The following is a 26,498-nucleotide window of genomic DNA, read 5'->3' as shown; positions in this document are numbered from 1 at the left end:
AATTGTTGTGACAATTGACATACAATACACCATAGACTGGTCAACTCTACGCCTGGTAAACCTTAAAGAGATGTTAGGGTGTTGGAAAGACCATCAAAGATTCCTTGTAGGTTTATCCCTAAGAGCTTGAACCCTAGCTATATGGAAAAGTTTCTGCAGTGCAAGCACCTGGTCAGGAGCTAAGTCATTACAGACAGACTATGTCTTTGGGTTAAAATGAAAATCACGGTATTGGTTCTCTAGTTCATTTCGTAGAAGGACAGTGTTTTTTCCGACTGAAAATTCAGTAAGGGCGAGATCTGTCTATGAAGTGGTCATTACATCCATGAGTTCGGCAGTTAGTGTGATTACTGTGAATTGGAGGAGCACTCAAATGTGAACTTATTAGCAAATGGATGAGCAGGGACAACCAGTCAACTATTACTCCTCTGAGGGCCCTTAGGCTTTAGCGACGGGAGTGACGGGTGCGTTTCTTCAAGTTTGGCCCATTTCAGATGCATATCCCTTCTCCCTTTATCTACTCTAATGAAAGTCTTTGAACAAATTTCAATTACAAGAATTGCTCAGTGACTCCTGTAGAGCCCCAGTAACCTCAGAGGGAATGATTTTCAGACTTTTCAGCTCTCTTAGTGGAACTCTGTCTTATTCTCCCATTGAGGAAAAATAGACTCAAAGTACCGAATTCCATGCATTTCCACTATCTTTTGCATCCCACACTGAACTGGTTGGAGATGCTCTACTGTCTCCTCCCAGTAAGGGGATTTTCAAATGTATCTAGGATTCTATCCTTTATGTGGAGAATCAACTGTGGACCAGTATCAGAAGCAGCATTTGTATAATGCCCCAGGTGTTATGGGGAACATGAAGGTACATTGTTTATAGGAACATACCTTTATATCTATTAGTTGTGGTTTTAATTTGCTGTCTTTTGGGCTTGTTGGACCAAGGCACAGGGTCCTTATTACCTCCACTTTTCTTGAAGTAACAAGCCTCTGTAAGGGTCCCTCCTCCAGTCATTCCCTTGGGCCTTAAACCACATGTGGATCCACCATTCTTGCAGCAGTACTCTTTAGGAAGGATATCATGGAAGGTAAGGAAAGCTTTAAGTTTCTTGTTAGAAACTGTTAGTTTACCTGGCTTAGGAATTTTTTTTTTTTTTTTTTTTTTTTGACACCTGTACTAACCCACTTTCTTTATGTGGTATTCAGCTACCTTAATAGTTGGTAAGACTCAGTGCAGATATTATTATAAATTTTCTTAATGATATTTATTATATAAATACTTACCAACTGTAAGTAATTAACATCCCTCGTAGCCTCCCAACTTAGTGAGCTCTCTTAAAAGTTTTTCTGAAAGTAAGGTGAACATTCTAGTCTCACCTGGTGGCAGTAGTGAACTAGACATCAGCTGTCTTACGGGATCTCAGCCTTTTATCTTCTTTATTTTTCAAGTTTGCCAAAAGCAGGTGGGTGTGAGGCTTAGTTGCTATCTTAATAGTTGGTAAGTATTGAAATAATACATTTTATGAAAATTCATTTTCTGAAAACATAAGAAGTGAGAAGTTGATAAGGATAGGAAATGTTAGAAAAGGACTCCTCATAAGCTAGTCTAGGAAGCAATAGAAGTAAGAGCCTTTTTTATGATCATGACTTGTGGGATAGTTGCTCCTCTCCTCTTCCTTTGCGTAGCAATTCTTCTCCCTCAAGATATTCTTCTCCTCAGCTTAAACCTCTGCAGATCCTTGACGATATGAGGATGCAGGTGTTTTAGGTGGAGAGCAGCATGCTTGCTCTAGGTCCAAGTCTTTTTCTCCTAGACCTTCCAGAAGGCCAAGAACTTAAAGCACTCCTTATCTGGGATCTCCTCTGTCTTTGGCCAAAGATGCTTAGGTGGTACCATGGTTTCCGACTTGTGTGTCTGTCACCCTTACTCGTTGCCTTAGTCTCCCAGGTGTACTGGTTATGTCAGCTCCTTCAGATATTAGGGATTATAGTTATTACCACATTTGTTACCTCCCATCTCCTATTTCTTCCTCTTCTTGCAGGTACTTGAGGCACAATTTGTTAACGCGTAAGTCGTATTTACCCAGGGAGAATAGATACCAGTATTTTCATTCTAGAGAGTGGTCCCCTGTGGTGCCGTGCCAGCAAAAATCATCACACTATAACTCCTGTTTGCCTTGCTCTTCTCGCCACTTGTCTCAATCCCTACCTTTTACCCATAGACCTACCTATAGGGATTTTAGGGGTTTCTTTGACGTAAAGCTTTCCCATATTTTGACAGGAGTTCGTATCTGTTTCCTTGTAAGGATCTGGGACCTTCTCAGGCCTATTTGAGGCATTTTTGGTCCCATTCCTTAAGCCAGCTTTTTGTTAGGTGATCATTGCACCCCAAGTGGCCCAGAATTCTGGTCAGCAACAAGTTTTTTGTTGTCAGCTACTCAGATGTTTTCAGTGTTTCTGCCAGTGATGGGCTTTGGCCTCAGCCCCACCCTTCAAGTTTTCACAATCTTGTCCCAGTTAGGGAAATGGGTCCACTTTTTGGGCATTCAAATTAAGTCTATCTTGATGGTTGGCTGGTTTGTCTGGAGGGTATCCTTAGAACAAAACATTACTACTGAAATTGGCAAGTGTATTACTGGTAATGATAAACTTTCAGAAGTCATCTCTGACTATCAAAGTATCACACATCTAGGGATGATCCTTGTTACCAAGAATGTTGTAGCTTCTTTAAAGGAGAGGCGCTTCAACAACTTTGTTAATCTTATCCAAATTTTTGTCCTTCACTTCTTTGCCAGCCACTTGGCTTCCCCAGGGAAATTGGTGCATGGAACCAGGTTAAGGATGAGACCCATCCAATTGCATCAAGCAGCATGAGGACAGGAAATTTTATCCAGACTTTCCATGTCCAAGTACCTAGAGGGTTGGAGGAACATTTTTTTGTAATAAAGTTTATTTTTTGAACTTTATTATAACGTCTCGATCTGGACAGAATTTATTTTTGTTAATTTTAGGGTTTAGTTTTTGGGTCCTCATACACTTAGCCACCTCCCTTTTCAGTGTGGGAATCAGCTTCCATAATGGAGAGGTAAGATTCACAAAAATTTATTTATTAAATCCTTTCTATTGTGATGAATTCCCCACCTCCCCTTTCATGTGGGCAGAAACAAAACTGAGAACAGTAGACAAATAAATTATGATTCATCCTGAAAGGGAGAGATCAGTAGATGGCATAACTAGATAATCTAGTTCACTTTTTTTTTTTAGCTTATACTTGATTGCCCTCCTGCTGATGGAGGAATTTATAGTAATCATAATAGAAAGGTAGGTATTTCTTTTTTTTCACTTTTTGTAAATAAAATTGAATGCTTATCACTTCTGATATATGGTTTTCCCACCTTTGAAAGAATTATTTTCCTCTTCAGTCCAGCCATAATTACATATGTGAGTACCACAAAGGCGTGATTCAAAGTGTTCGAGTTAAACGGAAGAGAAGAGATTCTGAGGAGGATTCTGGAGAATTTGATGGTGACCATCCTGAAGTTGAATTATATAATTTGCAGGTGAGAGCCTTAATTTTGAATACAGATGCCATTTTGCATGGTAGGTAAATTAGGTTTGGTGATTTTTTTTTTTTTTTTTATGTAGAAGGGGAGCAAAAATTAGGGTTGAAACAACTGCATATAGAAGATGAAGCAAAAAATAATAACTGTAATTCTAAAAGGTTAGAATATAAAAAAATACAGTACTGAGTTATAACTAGATTATTTTTGTGTAATAAACCATCCATCATACATGTGCCCATATTTGTGGTCTTTATACATCCCCAGATTTTTTTTTCTAACAAACAGAATGAATGTAGTTGCGAAGTGGCTGTGCCACCTTAACTTTCAGGTGTTCATCATTCTCACTCCTCTTGCAGTGTGAGAGATTTTGAAGGCTTGGAGGGTTTTCTATGAAAAACCAGTTTTTTCTCAAAGGGAGTGCATACCAGAGTCTTTTACATATGAGTATCTTTAAGTGTGAGCTGGAAACTGGTTGAAACTTGGTAACAAGGTGGTTAACAGGTGGAGATGGTGTTGAGTGAGGGAGTATCCCTCACTGACTGTTGCATCTACTTTTCTTTCGACCACATTAGTGAGCAGACATCTGCCTTTAGCTGTCCTGACTATCGTTTGAGAGCTTAGATTCTGGATAAGTATTCCCTCAGTGTCATTCTCTTTTGTTTAATTGCACAAACAGACAGTCAACCCTTCGTGACATTACAACCCTACCTTTGTTGCACATTTGACAGTCAACTCTTTGTGACATCACAACCCTACCTAATAAATCAGCTAATTTAATGCCAAGAACATGTAAATCAATACATACATTACTCCAATTTTATTTAAACCTTGACTTCCATTTAAATTTTGATGGCCATGAAAAAAAAAATTATATACAATTTTAACAAGACAGAACCAGTAATTACATACAATTTTTAATAAAAAACATTCAATACATTGCAGTCAAAACATTCATAACAACTTTGAACCATATAGTAGGGTGGGTCCATTCACATTACAACAGTTATTCTTTATTCTTTCATATACAGTACAGTGTAGTTAGTTCTCGGTTTACATCATACTCGACCTATGTCGTTTCATGATTATGTATGACCATCTCCCTTAAATTTATTTAAAAATTCTTGTTCTGACATTCCTATGTAAATTCAAACTTTGCATGAGAACTAGTTGGTGGAACAGACAAATAACATCGTCCCATGCCGGATTACGGGGAAGAGTTGGTCACTAGCTCACTGTATGCCATTTTGAATTGTGCTTCATTCGCTTCTTCTCGTTTTGGGAACTTTTTGAGTTTCATTATGGCTCCCAAGCATAAGGCAGACTTCTGATGGCAGTGCTACAAAGAAAAAAAAAGACATCTCCATGGAAGTGAAAGTAGATGTAATAAAACAATCTGAAAAGGGTGAAACACCCTTGAACAATGGCTGTGCACTTGGGTTTAGTTGTACGACTGTGTTGACGATCATCCAAGATAAAACGTGCATATTTGAACATGTGAAAGGATCTGCTCTGAAGAAATCAGCTGTGAATACAAAGCAGTGCAGTGGTCTCAATATTGAGATGGAAAGATTATTAGTGCTTTGACTGGAAGACCAGTGCCAACGGTGTGTCCCAGTGAGCCTTATATTGATTCAGGAAAAGGCTAAAAGATTGTTTGAAACCTTGAAAAGGGGGAAGAGATTGAAAGTGAAGAGTTTGGGGCTAGTAAAGGTTGGTTTATGAGATTTAAGGCTCTTGCTAATTTGCATAACCTTAAGGGCCAAGGGGAAGCTGCTAGTGGTGATGAGAAAGCAGCAAGTGATTTTCATAGTGCATTGGCTGAGGTAATTAAGGAGGGGGGTTACTGTGCTGAACAAGTTTTTGATGTGGATGAGAGGCTTGTTCTGGAACTGCATGCCTACCCCGTACATATATTGCCAAGGAGGAGAAGACAGCACCAGGCCATATAGCCAGCAAGGAGAGATTGGCTTTTTTTCTTGGGGATAATGCTGCTAGTGACTTCAAGCTGAAGCCCATGTTGGTGCATCTGGCATAGAATCCAAGGGCATTTGGAAGGTCAACTACCTCTCTCCTGGAAGTTCAACAAGAAGGCATGGGTGACACTTCAGATATTGAGGACTGGTTCACCAACTAACACCACTTCCCTTTTACAGCTTATGGACCAAGGTGTCTGAAGCAGCAAAGAAACACAGACTTGGTTTTTTCTCTTCTTTACTTAAAAAAAATTATATATATATAATGGACACAGACACACAACAATCCTTTGATGGAGAGGTAATAATCTCCTACAGGGCTTGACTTCAACTAACTGCCCATACTCCCCACTCTCCAAGAGAACATCTTAAATAATCATTGACAATCGACAACAAGTAATGTACAAACTCAACTAGTCATAACTGGTCATTTACACCTCTTCCTTAATAACCCACAACAACAGAAATACCTTAATACACAAACTGTCCAATTAAACCCAAACAGTAATTAACAGTTTCAAACAATAATTATACACTCCCCCTGAATTACATTCACATATATTACAAACTAGCTTTTCTAACTCTTGTTGAACGTCTTGGAATCGCGTTGCACTCAACAACAGTACCTGAATCTTCCTCTTCCCCCTCATCTTCATGAACAGGAAGCTGTATAAGAAGCTCCTCATCCTCAGCATTAGTAGTTTCCTCACTCAATATTAATCCTTGTGAAGAACACGAACGAAGATCTCTAACATGGCGTGGAACTCCATTGACTTCAACAGCTTGTTCTGACAAAACTCCCGTAACCTTGCCTCTTTCAAATTGCATATTGCATCGCATGTTGGATGGTTTTACCCACACCTCATCACCTGCTTTGTAGGGGCCACTCACTGCCACTTTGTTCATTGTGCATGGATCCACTCCTCGGATCTTCACAGGGTAAGAATGCAGCATACTGACAGGGGCAGTCATTGAGTCGCAGTCATCACAAGGCATCAAATTATACAGATATACAGCCTCTGCAATGCTACAGCCTTTCCTTGCAGCAATGACTTTTAACAGTTCGATGGCATCTCTCAGCTATAGCATTTCCTGATGGAACATAAGCACATCTAAAATTAAGATGCACGCACCACTTTTTTGCAAAGTCAGCAAATAGTTTGCTGCGAAAAGCAGTGTCATTGTCTGTTAACAGTTCCTCTGGCGCTCCTCGTTCATAGAACACTGTCTCAAGTTGTCCGATGATGCTCTCACTGGTCTGAAAACGGAGCCGACGCCAGATGGCAAATCGAGATGGTCCACAATCAATGAGAGTAAGATATGGCCATCCATCATAGTGAGTAATATCCATACCAACTCTCTGCCGCACTCTATCCACTTCCAGACTACCCTTCTGCCACTTCACTGGGGCCGGGTCTATTGACTGGCATGCCTCACAGCATTTGACAACAGCTTGTACTTGCCGCTTGGTAACTCCTGGATGGACTTTCTTTACAAAATAGAGAGTTCTTCTCACACCTGGGTGACGGGCAGCGTGATGGATCTCCTTAATTCCATCACTAATGGCAGGGACAACAGAAGCACACACAGGTTTTGCATCTTGGTGACATGAACCAAGGTCCCTCAGCCAGCGCTGAGGTACACGTGTCAAACTGTCAGCTTTATTATTGGCAGAAGACACAAGTGTAATAGACAGCTGGAGGTCACACACTTCTATCAATGACAAGACTATTCCTAGTCTTCTTCTGATGAGCATTTCACTTGCAGCCTTAGTCTTCAATCTGCTTTTTCCTAAAAGTCCATCTGAAATCCATCTGTGCACAGTAGATGAGTCAGTCATTAATTCCACCTTTTGTATCTTCCAAGCCAGTGCAAGATTCAATCCTTTAATGACTGCATCTAGCTCAGCCATATTGATGTGGCAAGAGTCGTCTTTCCGCAGCCAGCTGGCATCTTCCACAATGGAACCATTTGCTTCCACTGCAACACCAAGTGCAAGAGAACTAGCATCCACCCAGATCTTGAATTTGTCACCGGTGACATTCCACTGTCCTCTCACAGGGTCATCCTTCTTAACCTTCTCCAGAAGTTCCTGTAAACACATTTTGATATAATCATCATTAATGACGTCGTCCCATCCTTCAGTGACTTTATTGACGCTTCTCTTGATGAATGCTACCGCCACTCGCAGCCATCCACAAACAGGGTAATGGCCTAACAGTCTACCACAATATGAGAACACTGCTCGCCGAGTCAATTGCCTTGGTGCATCGCCCAGGTCATTGTTCCTCTTCCAAAAAAGACTCTCCTGCTCCCCCCAAACTCTCAGACCCAATGCTCGAACCCCTGCAGCAAGTCTTTGGTGTGGCTTACTTACTAGCCCAAAATTTCTGAGATGCTCCTCTACACGGCTGGCCTTAACAATATCTTCATTCACCAAGATGTCATCAATATAAGCTGATGTTCCTTTCCTTACAATTGGGTCCTGAAGAAGAACACAGTTTAAAACAGACTTCATTACCATTGGAGCAATATTCAAGCCAAACCCCAGTCGAGTCAGGCAATACCTCTGGCCTTTGAAATATACAGTCTGGTATGGCCACAGAGACTCATAGATTCTTATCTGCAGGTAAGCTTTAGCCAAGTCCACTACAGATACATTCACTCCTTGCCTGCGCCACTCACGTAGTTTGTCTGAACACACATCCGAGTCTGCTGTAAATGCATCAGTGTACGTATTCAGTTCTCTGAAGTCCAGTACAGGCTGCACCTTCTTTTTATTTTGCTGTACAACAGCCATGAGGGTAATAAGCCCCTTAGCTGGTCCATATTTATTCTCATCACATAAGGAAGCAGCCAACCATCACTCACCCATCTTTGTAGCTCTGATTCATACAGGTCCTTTGCCTCCTGAGGTATAGAGTATGCCTTTACTCCATTCAGACCATTTCCATGTAGCTGTCCAACATTTAATCAAAGGATCATAAATTGCACTAAAATCACGCTCATCCACCCCCACCATCACATCAGCAGCTGCAGAAAAAAGAGAGTCTTCCATTCCAAATCGTACACCACCCTGGGTATCGACAGTGACTCCTCCTAGAGCCCTCACACCATCCATGCCGAGAAGAAATTTAAAACCGAGTGGCATTAGAGTAGTTACACACACAGAAATGCTGGCAGTAGCTCCATTACTGAGCTGCAAGTGCACGCGCCCATTCCTTCACACACCCATTCTTGCCCACTCACAGTTACCATGCTAACTGCGACTTGTTCCATGCCTTACAGCATGAAACATGAGCGATGCTTGAGAACACCCAGTGTCTACTAACACGCAACACGGAAGGCCCTCTACACTCAAAACAGTACTTGGCAGCACCTTACTCAGTGGGTTTGGGGAGAGGAGGCTGGCGCTGATGCCTCTTCTCTTTGCTCGTTTCCCGGACAAGCTGACGCAATGTGCCCCATTCCACCACACCGATAACACTTTACCCTTCTCCGAAATCGACCATTTACTCGGTTGTGAGCAAGACAGTCCCTAGCAAAGTGATTTGGTCCAAGGCATACATGACATTTCTGAACTGTTGTTTCTACTGGCACAGAACCCAAGCTTCCTGTGATGCCAAAACATGTTTCCACTGAAACAGAGGGAAGGTCATCCTTTAGAACCGCCCGTGCCCGAGCCAAAATCTGTTCCAGATCGAGGGCCTCCATGCGAGACCCGGCTCTCAACAGCTGACGAACTCTCTCTGGAAGTCCAGCTACAAAAGCACATGCAAGAGCTTTTTCAGAAATTCCTCCAAACAGGGATCCGAGTCGACGTAGCTCATCTTAGTAGACATCCGGTGCCTCTCCACTGTGCAACTTCCTACTGACAAACTGTTCATAGGCTACATAGGGATCAACAGCAAACGCAGCCAACAATGCTTCTTTCACCTTGTCAACCTCCTTCCTATCTGCTGTGGGTAACTGTAAGTACACTGCAAAGGCACCACCTGTAAGCCGCAGAGGAATCACGCTGGCCACGTCATCAACTTTCCCAAGCTTGCAAACCAACTCCAACTTCTCCAGCCACTGCATAACAGATTGTGCGTTTCTTCTGCCATACTCAGGGATCAGTTTCAAGTCGAATTTACTCTCCATACTGCCTAGATAGCTTGAAGCAGCAAAGAAACACAGACTTGGTTTTTTCTCTTCTTCTTTACTTAAAAAAAATATATATATAATGAATACAGACACACAACAATCCTTTGATGGAGAGGTAATAATCTCCTACAGGGCTTGACTTCAACTAACTGCCCATACTCCCCACTCTCCAAGAGAACATCTTAAATAATCATTGACAATCGACAACAAGTAATATACAAACTCAACTAGTCATAACTGGTCATTTACACCTCTTCCTTAATAACCCACAACAACAGAAATACCTTAATACACAAACTGTCCAATTAAACCCAAACAGTAATTAACAGTTTCAAACAATAATTATACAGTGTCATTGCCTCTTTCAAGGCCTACTACCTCCGAAGGACATTTGCTATGGCTTTCAGGGCAACTTAGGACAAAAACTTGACTCTCAAGGACTTTTGGAAATCTTACATTCTTGCTGCTGTAAGAAACATTTCTGATTTTTTGGATGAAGCTAAGCAGACAAACTTGAGTGGTGTGTGGAAAAAATTGTGTCCCCAATTTTTGTACGATTTCTATGGCTTTGAGGAGTCAGTTGAGTCTGTCACCAAGAATGGTGTTGAACTAAGTAAGCAGCTTGATTCGTAGGTGGAGGATGATGATGTCACAGAGCTTCTGGCATCTCATGGAGAAGAATTATCTGCTGAGGACCTCATTCAACTCGAAAAGCCTTTGATTGAAGAAGAAGAAAAAAGTATACCTTAGTTTTACCAGACCACTGAGCTGATTAACAGCTCTCCTAGGGCTGGCCCGAAGGATTAGACTTATTTTACGTGGCTAAGAACCAACTGGTTACTTAGCAACGGGACCTACAGCTTATAGTGGAATCCGAACCACATTAGAGCGAGAAATGAATTTCTATCACCAGAAATAAATTCCTCTAACTCTTCATCAGCCGGTCGGTGGAATTGAACTCCGGCCCATCGAGCGACGGTCTGAAGCTCAACCGACTCAGCCAAGGGAGAGATCTATGAAGAAGAAGAAACACCAGCCCCAGAGCCCAAGAGATTTACAAATAAGGAGTTACAGGTGGTTTTGCTCTGATAGAGGAGGGATTTCCAGTTTGAGGCTCAGGACCCGAACACTGCCAGGTACTCTAAGGTTGCCAGAGGGGTCATGGATTTCCTGTGGTGTTCCATGGAGATTTGAGAGAAGAGGAAGGTATCCTTCCAGCTTAGCTTGGAACACTTTCTTAAGAAGGTAGAGAGGCTTGCAAGAGATCCTATACCCTCTACTTCATATGCCTCTCCAGACTCACCTGCCCCAGTATCTCCAGCACCTCCTGCAGGTTCTGCGTCGTGCAAGCCTGTCTCACCCCCCCTTTGCAATGCCCAGTATGCAAGCCAACCACAGGAGTAAAGGTAAGGAATTGTTTCTTTATGTTTACTGTACAGTGCTGTAATTTATCACAGGAGTAAGTGTAAGGACAATATTTACCCTTGTACTCTATATATGTGCTCAGGAATTGTTTTCTTGGACATAAACCGAGGACCTACTGTATAATAATTTCTGTCAAATAAAAATACAGAGGAGGACAGTCTTAAAACATGTAATGATCAACAATACTCCATTCAGAATATACCGAGAGACTCCAATTAGTCTTAGATTTCACAAGGCCCCTCTCCAACTGAACAGAAGTCCCTTTTTCTGTAGGACCCTACCCCCTTGACGTGGTGAGGGGACTCTTGAACCCTTGGAGTTTGTTCCTGGGTTTGAGTCCAAGGGTCCCATATATTTTTACATACTCTTTATGCTTAATTTTTTGGAAAATACTCTTTATGGTTAATTTTTTGGAATTTTCCACTTTTGTTATAATTTATTGGACCTGATAAACAAGAAAAGGTATCATAGCTCTGACTGGGTTTATATCCGAAGCTAATAGTGGGAACTGTGGTAGGATCGTCAACCACTCAATAATGTTTGGACCTGAGAGATATCAGATAGAAAGCTCTAGGGCAGAGCTATTTTGCAGGGTTGAGCCTTGGATTCCAGGGGTGTTCTGGTTCTGGGGATAGGACTTTGCATTCTGTCCGGTTTGCCCATAATGTGATTAGGGTGGGGATGATTGTATTCTTGTAATACTCTCAGTCCCAACAAGCATTTTGGCTACCACTTATGCCACCCTAATTGTGTCCTGCCATCCCCTGTGGGGTTGAGTAGGTGGCGGACATTTTGGAAGTCGGCTCCTATAGGTGCTGGTGGTATGTTTTTAAGGTTCTCAGAGTTACTTTTTTTTATATTCGATCTTTATGATACTGTTTTGGCACAGATAACAACCTCTGCACCTTCCTCTGTCAACCTTTATTTGGAAAAGAGCAAGAAACCTAGTGTAATTACTCTGGAACCCTATGCCCAGCATGGAGCAAAAGGAAAGTGACCAGAAATGTATGTAAAATAGTACCAAGTATACATTTGAAACCTCTGTGATAAGTATCCTACCTTTAATCTGGGAGATTCTAATTGTGATATTTTTAGTGTGTACAGACAGTGAAATGTTGTGGTGGAGAGCCTAAGATGTCATTCGAAGGTTGAGGAAAACTGACAGTAGAAGTGGCCTCAGCAAACGAAAGTGAAAAATTAAAAGCGTTATCGGATCTTGAAGGAGTTAAGGTAGACTGCTCAGTACATGGTTTTTGGAATCACACCAAGGGAATGATATATGCACCCCAACTGGTGACGTACTCAGAAGAGAAGTTTGTAGAAGAATTAAAAGACCAAGGTGTGATTAGAGTTGAAAGAATGAAGGAAATGATCAGTGAAGTCTTAGTTCCACTTCCAAATTCCAAATTTAATTACTACATTTAATTTGGCCCACTTACCCAATGTAATAAAAGCAGCTTGGTTACGTTTAAAGGTTAGACAATATATCCCAAGACCAAATAGATGTTTTTATTGCCAAGAATATGGACATGTGGTAGGGTCTTGTAGGCAGAAGCTACAATGCAAGCCTGTCACATGTGTTAAATATAGTGAACCAGAGCAAGGTATATGTCATAAAGAAGCAGGATGTATACATTGTGAAGAGAATGATCCATCTTCTTCATAGAATTGTGGTGTACATCATGGGAAAGGAGATACAAACATTAACCCTTAATGGACGGGAATCCTCATATAATTATTTTGATAGAGTAGTTGCTTGTTTCGTCCTGAAGGTGTTACCTTCCATGGTCTACCAGAGTTCCATGGTGACCAAACTAATATCAAAGAATTCTCTTCTAGTTGGTCTTTTTGCCAAGTATTGTGTCGTAATGATTAACATTATAACACATGATGGAGTATATAATGGACTCAAAGACAAGCTGAGTCGTTGGGGTCAGGGGTCCTGGGAACAGAGTGGTCACTGCATCAGGAAGTGGCGGAAAGGCTTGTTTATCTATGGGGATGGCCATTGGTAGACCTTTTTGCAACCAGACACAACAAAAAACTCAAGGTATTTTGTTCAGTCGTTCCAGATCCCTGATCCATGGCAGAGGATGCCCTTCAGCATCCTTGGGACAATCTGGTTGTCTACACGTTTTCCCCCCCTTTTGCCTAATCCACCAAATTATTAACAGAGTGATGATTTCTCAGGACCTCAGGATGACCCTTGTAGCTCCCTTCTGGCCACATGTAGAATGGTACTCAGATCTACTAGCCTTGCTGACAGAAACACCGAGAGAGCTTCCTCTTTGGCACCACCTTCTATGCCAACCGCATATTGAGAGGTTTCACCAGTTGGTAGGGTCCCTATCTCTTCATGGTTCCAGTATCTCCTGCGAGCGAGAGGCCTTTCTCACACAGCAACATCAGAAATCTCTGGTTATCTCAGAAGGTCTTCTACAGCCGTGTACCAGGGAAAGTGGGCCATCTACTGTGATTGGTGTCGTCAACGGGGTTTCTCTCCAGTCGGAACTACTATTCGACAAGTAGTAGTCTTCCTCATTTTTCCCCCTCGATGTGGAACCACCTTGATGTTGTGAGGGGGGCTCTTGAATCCCAGGAATTTGTTCCTGGGTTTGAGTCCAAGAGTCTCATATGTTATTATATATTTCTTTGGACTAATTTTGTGGAATTTTACATTTTTGTAAAATTTATTTGACCTGATAAATAGGAAAAGAGATCATAGCTGGGATTAGGTTTATATCCGAAGCTAAATAGTGAGAACTGTGGTAGGATCATCAACTACCCAATAATATTCGGACCTGAGAGATTGATATCTCGAAGGCAGAACTATTCTTTAGGGCTGGACCACGGATTCCAGGGGGGGGGGGGGGTTGGGGTTCTGGGGATAGGACTCTCAGGCATTCTAGCCGGCTTACTCATAATATGATTAGGGTGGGGATGATAATATTCTCGTAATACCTTTGGTCCTAGCAAGCGGGTTTGGCTTACACTTGGGCCACTAAATCATTTTGTGCCATCCCCTGTAGGGTAGGGTAGGGACGCGGACATTGGAGTCGGCTCTCACTTGGCAAAAAGATCAGCTTCACAATTCATGTAGATGCAAATAGCTTCACAATTGTGTATATTTAGATCAGTCAGTCTAGATGCAGATGATTGTGTATCTAGAGTCGTTTGTGTAAGTAGATGCATAGTTATTCTAAGAGTGTGAATATGGAGTCATAGTTATTCATAAACACTGTGTAAACCGATCCAATTTTGATTTTTATTATTATTATTATTATTATTATTTTTATATTTAAGTAAATGACACCTATTCATATGGATTGACTTGAAATTCAAGCTTCCAAAGAATATGGTGTTTATTAGGAAGAAGTAAGAGGAAGCAAAGGGAAATACAGATAGAAGAGATCTCTGCTTATTAAAAAAGAAAACATAAATGAACAAATAGATAGATGAATAGAGGGAAATGTATTAAAATGCAGGGTAGTAATGCATTGCATTTTTGCTTGAACTTCTGAAGTTCCAACTGCAGGACATCCTCTGGGAGGCTGTTCCATAGTTCAACAGTGTGAGAAATAAAGGACTTCTGGAACTGAGAAGTTTGACAGCGAGGCATATTTACTGCATATTGATTAAACTATTTAATAATAATGAAAATATTATTATTAACTTCCACCCGCATGTGCCAAAATAAAATGTGACTATAATTTTTCAGAACTCCTGTATTGCGTTTCTCCTATCCAGATTATGCACGTCAGCCAACGCTTAGCAGATATCAGCCCTGAAGAAAAGAGAATACGGGCAGTCCCTGGTTATCTGCAACCCGGTTTTTCACTGCTAGTCTAGCAACGAAAATCGGCTGATTTCTGAACATTGGCACTAATACATACCTAACAGAAGCACCGATAACCGAAAATCGACGATTTTCGGTTATCCGCAATTTTTGCTTATTGTCATGCCGGCGGAACGGAACCCCTGCCAATAACTGGGGACCGCCTGTAGTGGGAAAAATTGAAAAGAATTTATATAAATTCAATTCCATTGATGCTGCCATTCTTTTTAACAGAACATATTATTATAATAATAATTATTTTTATATATTATTACAGTAAACCCCCCATATTCGCGGGAAATGCGTAACACACACACACACACCTGCAAATACTTACCCCTTCTAAAAACACGTAGAACTGCCTGTTTTGATAGTTAAAACACGAAAAAACTAAAAATGCTTATACAGGTATTATCCTACTTACGTTAGAGTTAGGTTCCAAAAAATCCATCGTTTGTTGGAAAAAATGTATCTTGAATTTAGCCCAGCCTACACTAGGTTATTCGGTACCATGTATACATATTGTATATGGTAGCCTAACCTTCACTGTAAAGTATACTCTATACATACACTGTATAGTAATTGTTAATATCAGCTAATTCTGGAGGTTCATGCAGTGACATGATAATTCAGTACAAAGAGAAATTGAATAACAAACAAGAATTAGCTTAGCCTACACTATGGTATATTGTATACATATACGGTAGCATAGCCTACAATATACTGTGCTCTATATTCACACATCGTATTATACAAACATCAACATAACGAATATGCATCTTTTCCATGGATCTTTTAAAATGTTATGCCTTAATTCACTGTATCTAATAATATTGTATATATTCTTATATTGCTTTTGTATTATAAATTGCAATCATAGCGACGAATGTGTTGGTTTGGAAATCGTTTACGCGGTTATTATTTTGCTTTATTTAACTCAGTTCAGAGCGCTTTTCTTGCTTCTAGTTAGTGTAAATGCATCTCTAGATACTTTACGGGCAAGGTTATTTTTCGTTATACGAAGTGTTTTTAAGTCGAAATATAACTTAAATACGTCTTGTGAAATTAATCTAGCTACTTTTTTTGTTAATAGATGAGTTGATGACGTTGGCCGTTTGGGGGCGTTCGTTTTTGTAAAAAAATAAAAATCAAGATTCCGTTTGCTATTTTTACTTGGTTTCATCATAATACGAGCTTTACTTATTTATTGTTTATTGGCGGAAAAATAGGAGTAATGTGTTCTTTGATGCCCAGTAGTTTTGATTAAAATACTCTCTCTCCAATTTTAATTACGATTGAATTTCATCCATGTTGCCGATGCACAATAATTTATAGTCATCAGCAACCTGAACATTGTTTTCTCAGCTTCAGCTGCAACTTGCAGCTTAAACTTAGTAGTACATTTCCTTGCTGATATTTTATCCATAGCAAATAAGGGTATAATGTAAAAATATAACAGTCCTATTCTACTTAACGTTATTTGTACTGTAACGAATGGTAATTGTGTATTACCATACAATCGTTGAAATACAAGCAAAACGGCTGTTGTTAGATTCAGTGATAACAAAACAACAGTTTTTCTCAGTCGGTTGTTTATGGCTGTACGCATTTATGCAAGAGTATAACGTTACTAACAATACTTTTATCATTCTCTTTTACTTTTTTAACTAGAAGATTGAATAAAGAGATAGAGGAAATGAAGTTGGTCCATTGTAATTTGGTCTCTCTCGCTGCCTGATTGTACAGTCATAACCCCCAACTTACGCGGGGTTAGGTTTCAGAACCCCTCGCGCAAGGTGAATTTTCGCATAAGTTGACCACGGTCTCTAAAAATACTAATAAATGCTTGTTTGTAAAGTTTAAACACTAAATATGACCCTAATCATGCTCCCAAATTATATTATAAAGTTAACTTTTAAATTAAATTAAAGTTACTGTAATTTCATTTAAAAGTTAGCTTAATACATTACCCTTAAAAAAAGAAGTAAATGGTTGACACAAAAATAGAGTTGGAAGAGAATTTCTGTCTGTCTCCCCTTCCGACCAATCTATTTTTAGAAGTCTTCTCAACCTCTTTTTAATAACTTCATTCTACGTCTCTTTCTCTTTGTTCTGAAATGCTTTTTCATAAGCAAACAGTGTTTTTTATTTTGGCTAGTACAACTCTTAGTTATTATGTCTCATGTTTTAGAACGTATTCGCCACACTAGGGCATTTACACTTCGTAGATGGTACAGGTAAAATTAGGTCAATTTAAACTATCTACTGTACTGGTAAAGATGTACAAAGAAATAATAAGTTGTAAAAATGTGTGAGCGCTAACTATGAACGAAAGAGAGAGAGAGAGATAGATAAGGGTTGTCCTTACTTAACCCTTAAACGCCTCCTGGACGTATCATACGTCGACTAAAATTGTCTGTTGGGTGTCAAGTGGACGTACCGTACGTCGACTACAAAAAATTTCAACCTTCGGTCAACTTTGACTTGACCGAAATGGCTGAAAAACACAATTGTAAGCTAAAACTCTTACATTCTAGTAATATTCAATCATGTACCTTCATTTTGCAACAAATTGGAAGTCTCTGGCACAATATTTCGATTTATGGTGAATTTTTGAAAAAAACTTTTTCCTTACGCCCATGTGATAACTCGGCCGAAAATTTCAGAAATTCTTTCATCATTTTGTCGTAATTTTTGCACTGTTTTATATTAGCCGTTACATAAAGTTTTATATATGAAAATGTGCGCAATTTCATGTACAATACAGCAAAATACAACTCATGGTTGTAGCTTTTATCAGTTTGGAAATATTTTCATATAAACCACGATAACTGCCAAAATTTCAACCTTCGGTCAACTTTGACTCGACCGAAATGGTAAAAAAACGCAATTGTAAGCTAAAACACTTACATTCTAGTAGTATTCAATCATTTACCTTCATTTTGCAACAAATTGGAAGTCTCTAGCACAATATTTCGATTTATGGTGAATTTTTGAAAAAACTTTTTCCTTACGTCCGCGCCAGAAATTCTTTAAATCACGTTGTCGTAATGTTTGCACTGTTTTATATTAGTCGTTACATAAAGTTTTATATATGGAAATGTGCGCAATTTCATGTAGAATACAACAGAAAATAACTCATGGTTGTAGCTGTTATCAGTTTTGAAATATTTTCATATAAATCACGATAACTGCCAAAATTTCAACCTTCGGTCAACTTTAACTCGACCGAAAATGGTAAAGAAATGCAATTATAAGCTAAAACTCTTACATTCTAGTAATATTCAATAATTTACCTTCATTTTGCAACAAACTGGAAGCCTCTAGCACAATATTTCGATTTATGGTGAATTTCTGAAAAAAACTTTTTCCTTATGTCTCATGTAGTAACTCGGTGGAACATCTCAGAAATTCTTTAAACACGTCGTAATGTTTGCATCGTTTTACATTAGTCGTTACATAAACTTTTATATATGAAAATGTGCGCAATTTCATGTAGAATACAACATCAAATAGCTTATGGTTGTAGCTTTATCAGTTTTGAAATATTTTCACATAAATCACGATAACTGCCAAAATTTCAACCTTTGGTCAACTTTAACTCGAATGAAATGGTAAAAACGCAATTGTAAGCTAAAACTCTTACATTCTAGTAATATTCAATCATTTACCTTCATTTTGCAATAAATTGAAAGTCTCTAGCATAATATTTCGATTTATGGTTAATTTTTTAAAAAAGCATTTTCCTTACGTCTGCGCGGTAACTCGGCCGAACATCTCAGAAATTCTTTCGTCACATTGTCGTAATATTTGCACCATTTTATATTAGTCGTTACATAAAGTTTTATATATGAAAATGTGTGCAATTTCATGTACAATACAACAGAAAATAACTCATGATTGTAGCTTTTATCAGTTTTGAAATACATTCATATAAATCACAATAAATAGAAAAAATTCTACTTTCGGTCAACTTTAACTCGACCAAAATGGTCGAAAACTGCAATTGTAAGCTAAAACACTGACAGTCTAGTAATATTCAATCAATTAGCTTCATTTTTCAACAAACAGGAAGTCTCTAGCACAATATTTCGATTTATGGTGAATTTTTGAAAACAACATTTTTTTACGTCCGTGCGTTACGAATTCATGCATCATTTTGTGATAATATTTTCTCTGTGTTGCTTTGATCGTTTTACAATTTGTTATATACCAAAATCATCGCAGTTTAGTGTAAAATACAAAGAAAAACAAAATAACCCGTTATCTTTAACCGTTTTGCTCACAGCGCGATTCCTATAAAATTATATATGAAAATTTTTTTTTGTGCTGTCATATATTTTAATATTTATATATGATATTTTTTTTCATTTCTGATGGTTGCATACTAAACATCAGGCAATGACAAAAAAATGAGCCAAAAATGAACTCTTAATCTTAAAAACTAAGCGTGCTGTGATTTTTAAAAAAAAACTTTTTTACGCCGCCGGCATACGGGAGACGTTTTTGTAAATAGAGGCTCGGCGTTTAAGGGTTAAGTGAGTGAAATTATTTATCAATTATTACGGAGACAGAGAATAACTAGAGAGAGATTGTCCCTACTTGAAATATCAAGTTAAATTATTTATGAATTAATGGAGACAGAGAGAGAGAATAACATGAGAGAGAGAGTTATTCTTACGTTAGATATCAAAAGATGGAAATTCAGTATTAATCTAACTTTTAACCCTTTCCTATCTATATAGTTATCACATCACTTAGGGTACATGAGTCCCAATGTGTCTGGGAGCGCTCGATAGTGCGAAAAAATAATTATTTAGAAAATTCAGCAAAAATAGAAATTTTATGCCAACAACGTTCATTTTGCTGTCCTTTTTTGTAAATGTTATATTTTATGGTGGAATAGTCAGAATAAGAGTCCCAGCCCTCTAAATACGAAAAAATGTGAGTTATTTAACAAAAAAAAAATTCTTTACTTATTTTTATATTTTCGTTCGTAACCCAAAAACTATGAAAGTCAGGCGAATGAATTATTTTTTATGAGAAAGCCAACAAAATTCCCTAAATATCAACATATAAAACAATGGAAAATGAAATAAGTCCAGTTGGTGAAAAAATTGATAGAAAAGAGGGTGAGAAACAGAGCACTCTGCCCAGCCTATGGTGAGAGTTATCGCTAGAAAACCTTTTTTTTTAAGAGCCCTATCTCGGTTATTTTTCATAGAAATTACTTTGTAAATATACGAAAATGTAGAGGAAAAGTTGAAGAATAAAGGGAACGTCAAGAAAAATGGCTTTGGTAACGGCAACAGTTTCATTTTGACGTTATAAGTTGATCGAAACAAAAAAATGTTACCGTTGTCAACATTATCGTTCGTAGCTCAAAAGCTATAACAGTTAGGCGAATGAATTATTTTTTATGAAAAAGCCAACACAATTCTCTAAAATTGACATATAAAACAATGAAAAACGAATAAGTCCAGTTGGTGAAAAAATTGATAGAAAAGAGGGTAAGAAACAGAGCGCTCTGCCCAGCGTATGGTGAGAATTATCGCTACAAAAAAATCTTTTTTGAAGAGCCCTATCTCGGTTATTTTTCATAGAAATTATTTTGTAAGTATACGAAAATGTAGAGGAAAAGTTGAAGAATAAAGTGAGAGTCAAGAAAAATGGGTTTGGTAATGGCAACAGTATCATTTTGACATTATAAGTTGATCAACAAAAAAAAAAAGTTACTGTTGTCAACATTATTGTTCGTAGCTCAAAAACTATAACAGTTAGGCGAATGAATTTTTTATGAGAAAGCCAACAAAATTCTCTAAATATCAACATATAAAAGAATGAAAAACGAATAAGTCCAGTTGGTGAAAAATTTATAGAAAATAGAGTAAGAAACAGAGCGTGTTGCCCGGCATACAGTGAGAATTATCGCTAGAAATTTTTTTTGAAGAGCCCTAGCTTGGATATTTTTCATAGAAATTACTTTGTAAATATACAGAAGTGTAGAGGAAAGGTTAAGGAATATAGTGAGAGTTAAGAAAAATGGCTTTGGTAACGGCAACAGTTTCATTTTGACGTTATAAGCTGATCGAGACGAAAAAAATTTTTACCGTTGTCAGCATTATCGTTTGTAGCTCAAAAGCTATAACAGTTAGGCGAACGAATTATTTTTTATGAGAAAGCCAACAAAATTCTCTAAATATCGATAGATATAATAATGAAAAATGAGATTCAGAGCCCTGCCTAAAATCCAGACGTCTCTTATGTGATGCACTAACGCTGCGTTTTCCGCTAGTTTTACCGTAAAAACTTTGTGAAAGCATGTTGGAAACTGTTCTCTATTGACGTCACTGTATGTAAACAACCACACGTGTTTACCCAACCTCGCACACATGGTCTCTGACAGAAGTGTGGCCTGCCAGGCCTGCGTGGGTGGGATCAGCTGATGTCATTGTGAGAATTTTACTATGCCAGTACAGGAACTAAAGAATTTATATAAAAGAGGATTGTTTCCAATAATGTAATCCTACATTTTATAAAAAAAAATGTAAGATACGAGAGAGAAGCGTGGGTAGGACAGTACAGTGAACTTTAAGAATTTATATAAAAGAGGGGCGTACCTGAAACAGATTGTTTCAAAACCAATGTAATAAAAAAAAATTACCTACATTTTATAAAAAAAAAATTTTACGTGTAGGAAGGGCGGATGAGAGAGAAGCGTGGGTAGGATCAGCTGATTTCATTGTGAGAAGTTTACTATGTCAGGGATTTGCGCATGCGCAGTATAGGAACTGCTTGGCTGGCGTATTGATGCCTGAGTTACACGGCCCAAGGTATGCTTTAGCCTATGGAAACCACTAACTGTCCGAAAATAAAAAAAAATTACCCCTACCACACTTACGAAAAATTTCAGTAAATTTTACGTAAAATTACGTCAGTCAGGAAAGGCGGGGGTTAGGGTGATATTGCGTAATATTACGTCAATTGGATAGGAAAGTGTTAAATGAAATTAAAGTTACTGTAATTTCATTGAAAAGTTAACTTAATACGTTACCCTTAAAAAAAGAAATAAATGGTTAATGTAAGAATGTAGGAGTGTGTGAAGATAAGTATGGTATTTGTCTCTCCCCCTATTCCACTGATCTATTTTTAGAAGTCTTCTCAACCTCATTTTTAAAAACTTCTTTATTCTGTCTCTTTCTCTTTGTTCTGAGATGCTCTATGTCTCTATGTCTTAGAACGGCGCATTTACAGTTTGTAGACAGTACAGGTAAAATTAGATCAATTTAAAATTATCTACTGTATAGTTAAAGACACACAGAGAAACAGTAATATGTAGGTTGCGCTAACTACGAACGGGAGAGAGAGAGATAACAGTTGTCCTTAATAAAGAGAGTGAAGTCTTGTGAATTATCATGGACAGGGAGAGAGAGAGAGAGAGAATTGGTAAGAAATCTTTGACCCCTAATCGGCAATACTCCCCCTTCTTGTCATGTTAAATTACATGTCTGACAGCTTTTGCTTTCGAGTTTATTACAAAAGATGAGGGGGAAGAATTTGTTTGTTTAAAATAATACAAATTTTGTAATTACAGTTTTATTATTATTGTTATTATTAATCTTATTAATATTTGAAAATTAGTACTTATTAGGTAAAAAAATATCATACAAAACAAACTTACCATAAAAATTGTCTCATCTCAGTAAAAGAGAGAGAGAGAGAGAGAAATTATTACTTTTAATATTTAATGTTATTTAATTTATGCATAAAAGCTTGAAAACTTATAAATTACATAAAAAATTAAACATAAACACTTTTGCAGGGTTTCTCAATGTTTGCAAATGTTCGTGTCTGTGAAAAACTTGTGTATGACAATTAGTTAGGTTCCAATAAAAATTTGTATGTTTGTGAATTCGCACAACTCGAATCACGCAAGTTCGGGGTATTACTGTACTCTGCTGTCTGCACCCGCACAAAATTTAAAAATATTCTCTAAATATTGTCGTATCGGTATTAATTGCTTACCCCATTGCAAAATCGAATTATCGTAAGGTGAATTATCGTAACTCGAGCACTACCTGAGTATTTTGATAGTTTTATTACAAAAAGTGCATTTAGTCATGAAAATGAGATGAAAATACAGTAATCAGTGAATATTTCCCAGTGAAAAATACTGTGAATGGGCAAATTTTCAGCGAATAATGTGTATATATGTTCCATAGAGAAATCCGTGAATCATGAGACCAAGAATACGGGATTGTTTACTATATTATTATTTTTATTATTATTATTATTATTATTATTATTATTATTATTATTATTATTATTATTACTATATTCAAAAGATGAATTGTGCAAAGAATATGATATTCATTTGAAAGAAGCAACAGAAGATAATAGAAAGAAGAGATAAGTCATTAGAAAACTAAAAATAAATTAACAATTAATAAATAAATATATAATGATTTAAGTAAATTAATAAAATGAGAGTTGTTTTAAGGCAGTAATGTATTGCATCTTTACTTGAACCCTTGAGTTTCCAATTGCACAACCTCTTCATGGGGACTATTCCACAGTCCAGCAGTGAGAGGAATAAAGGACCTTTGGAACTGAGAAGTTTGACAGTGAGGCACATATACTGCGTATGCTGCTGTTCAGCAGATTCTTTTGGTCTCTGAAGGAAGAGAGGATCAGGGACCAATTTTGAATGTGAAAGCTCTGTTAAAATACAACTTATGAAAAATAAACAAGAGACCATCCACTGATGGTTCAAGTCATAACTGCTAATGTTAGGAAACAGAAACCTACCACCATCTAACCACTCTATCTAAAAGAGATAAACCTCTGGCAGAAGCAGACATCCAACTCCAGAGAGCAGTATTCTGGCAAAGGAAGGACAAGTGACATAAAACAGGTTGCACTGATTTTATCCCTTTTATGAATATATGAGGTCTTTTGTACACTACCTACCTATTGTACAAAAGACCTCATATATTCATAAAAGGGATAAAATCAGAATTTGCTGACAGTTTCATTAGATGTAAGTAAGATGCAAGTCAAAAGTTACATCAAGTACAGTAGTTCACTGAGATAATGGATAAAAGTGTCCAAGCCTGCACCCAGTATAAAAGAAACTTGGATGTATAGTTGCATATATATGTGAATGCATGTTTTTGCTATACTGTAAGTATATTTATACCCTGTACCCCTTAAATTAAAATGCTTATGACTGCCTATTTTAACAGTTCACTGCCTAATTCAATAGTTCAAACAAAAATATACCTTAAATTATCATACAAATATCATTTAATGTCATTTCAAACAAAAATACACCCCAAACCATCATCCCAAGCACCCAAAGTCATCTTACATTACCCTCCTACAACTGTTATTTTTAAGTATATACACCCCTAAAGTGCTTATATCAATAATTTACTAATTTTGAAATAATGTTAATGTAAACACAGCAAAATATATATGTAATGCAAATTAAATAAATCTGTCTTACAGAAGTTTGACAACTAATCAAGTTACCCCTGTATACGTGCAGTAAGCATAGTTGTTTTCTCTCATAGGATTGAAGTCGTTCCGTTTTCCTTTCTGCTATAAAGGGTATATGTATATAAACAGTCAGTACTGTACCAGTAAAGATAAAAGCCTTATTAATATGAACTGCAGGACAGTGAAAGCTTTAGCATATAATTTTTAGAGTTGAAGCAATGTAAATTAATAAAGAAACAGTAACAATAACAAATTTTACCTAGCTGTACATTAAACGTGGAAAATATTTGAGTAAAATAATGAAAATGAATCAAATTAGTCTGGCGCTCGATCTGGAGACGAAAACCATCGAATTGATATTTCTATTTTGTACCAATGTATCCGGAAGTATGATATACAGTACCTCGGTCCGTTATTTCTGTGTGCTGCTGCATAGTTAGAGCTTCACTCTTATTCAGCTGAATCCCATCCACTTGAAGGGGAGGGTGGGGTGGAAAATCTGTATAAGATCTAATCAGTGTAATTTTTTTTTTTTTTTTTTTTTTTTTTTATTGGAGTTCAGCCTCATATTCCATCGACTACACCATTCATTAATCTGCTCCATGTCAAGATTGTAGACCAACAACCGTATCAGTAGTGTGCAGTAAAAATAACAGCAACCCTTAATCTGCTTCATGTCAAGATTGTAGACCAACAACCGTATCAGTAGTGTGCAGTAAAAATAACAGCAAACCAAAAACACTACCATGTGGAACTCCAGACACAATAGGTCTTGGTTCACTAAAGATCCCATCAGCAGCAACTCACTGCTGCCTACCTGTAGGGAAATCTTGAAGTAATCCTAACTTATCCACCCAGTCCAAGATTTATTAATAAATTAATGAATTACCATAATGGCACAAAGGAAACCCATTATGGAACAGTGTACAGACAGAAAGCTGGCAGTCAAATGCAAGTTTCACCATTGAACACGAACATTAGTAAATCTGCAAAATGTAAACACACAGCACTGAAGCTCGTGCTGTTTAATATATTAAATAAAAATGCTGGATTCTTTATGCTGAAGAATTAATGATTTTTCAATAAAATTTTTTTTTTGTCAGAGTTTAGTTTGAAATTTTAATATCAGTGTCATTAAATTTAATTTGATTCCATATTAGTATTGGAAACATTAAAACTCTAGGAGTATATGCAATGGACTTTAAACAGAATATCCATATTATTTAACCCTTAAACACCTGTTGGACGTAGCAAACGTTGACTAAAATTGTCTGTTGAATGCCGAGTGGACGTAGCAAACGTCGACTACAAAAAATTTCAACCTTCGGTCAACTTTGACTCGACCGAAATGGTAGAAAAACGCAATTGTAAGCTAAAACTCTTACATTCTAGTAATATTCAATCATGTACCTTCATTTTGCAATAAATTGGAAGTCTCTAGCACAATATTTCGATTTATGGTGAATTTTTTAAAAAAACTTTTTTCTTACACCCGCGTGGTAACTCTGCTGAAAATTTCAGAAATTCTTTTCGTCATTTTGTTGTAATTTTTGCACTGTTCTATATTAGCCGTTACATAAAGTTTTATATATGAAAATGTGCGCAATTTCATGTACAATACAACAGAAAATAACTCATGGTTGTAGCTTTTATCAGTTTTGAAATATTTTCATATAAATCACGATAACTGCCAAAATTTCAACCTTCGGTCAACTTTGACTCGACCGAAATGGTCAAAAACGCAATTGTAAGCTAAACCTCTTACATTCTAGTAATATTCAATCATTTACCTTCATTTTGCAACCAATTGGAAGTCTCTAGCACAATATTTCGATTTATGGTGAATTTTTGAAAAAACTTTTTCCTTACGTCCGCGCCAGAAATTCTTTTTTCACATTGTCGTAATGTTTGCACTGTTTAATTTAGTCGTTACATAAAGTTTTATATATGGAAATGTGCAATTTCATGTAGAATACAACAGAAAATAACTCATGGCTGTAGCTTTTATCAGTTTTGAAATATTTTCATATAAATCACGATAACTGCCAAAATT

At 37.5% G+C, this 26,498-nt stretch overlaps 1 protein-coding gene and 2 pseudogenes across 1 annotated transcript in view; 1 reads left to right on the top strand and 2 right to left on the bottom strand.

Annotated features, from left to right (window-relative positions):
* The window catches only part of Sap30 (SIN3-associated polypeptide 30), a 120,645-nt gene that overhangs the window by 57,391 nt on the left and 36,756 nt on the right, over positions 1-26,498 (top strand). The window contains exon 3 of the mRNA XM_067108063.1: positions 3,425-3,562. Coding sequence (XP_066964164.1) covers positions 3,425-3,562 — 138 coding nt within the window. The remainder of the gene's footprint in view (positions 1-3,424; positions 3,563-26,498) is intronic.
* Positions 6,016-8,738, bottom strand: LOC136841018 (uncharacterized; annotated as a pseudogene).
* LOC136841298 (uncharacterized) lies at positions 8,839-9,681 on the bottom strand (annotated as a pseudogene).

Source organism: Macrobrachium rosenbergii, chromosome 8, assembly GCF_040412425.1.
Source record: "Macrobrachium rosenbergii isolate ZJJX-2024 chromosome 8, ASM4041242v1, whole genome shotgun sequence".
Classification (NCBI taxonomy): Eukaryota; Metazoa; Arthropoda; class Malacostraca; order Decapoda; family Palaemonidae; genus Macrobrachium; species Macrobrachium rosenbergii.
Note: the sequence above shows the minus strand (reverse complement) of the source record. Positions and strands in the feature narration are given on the sequence as shown.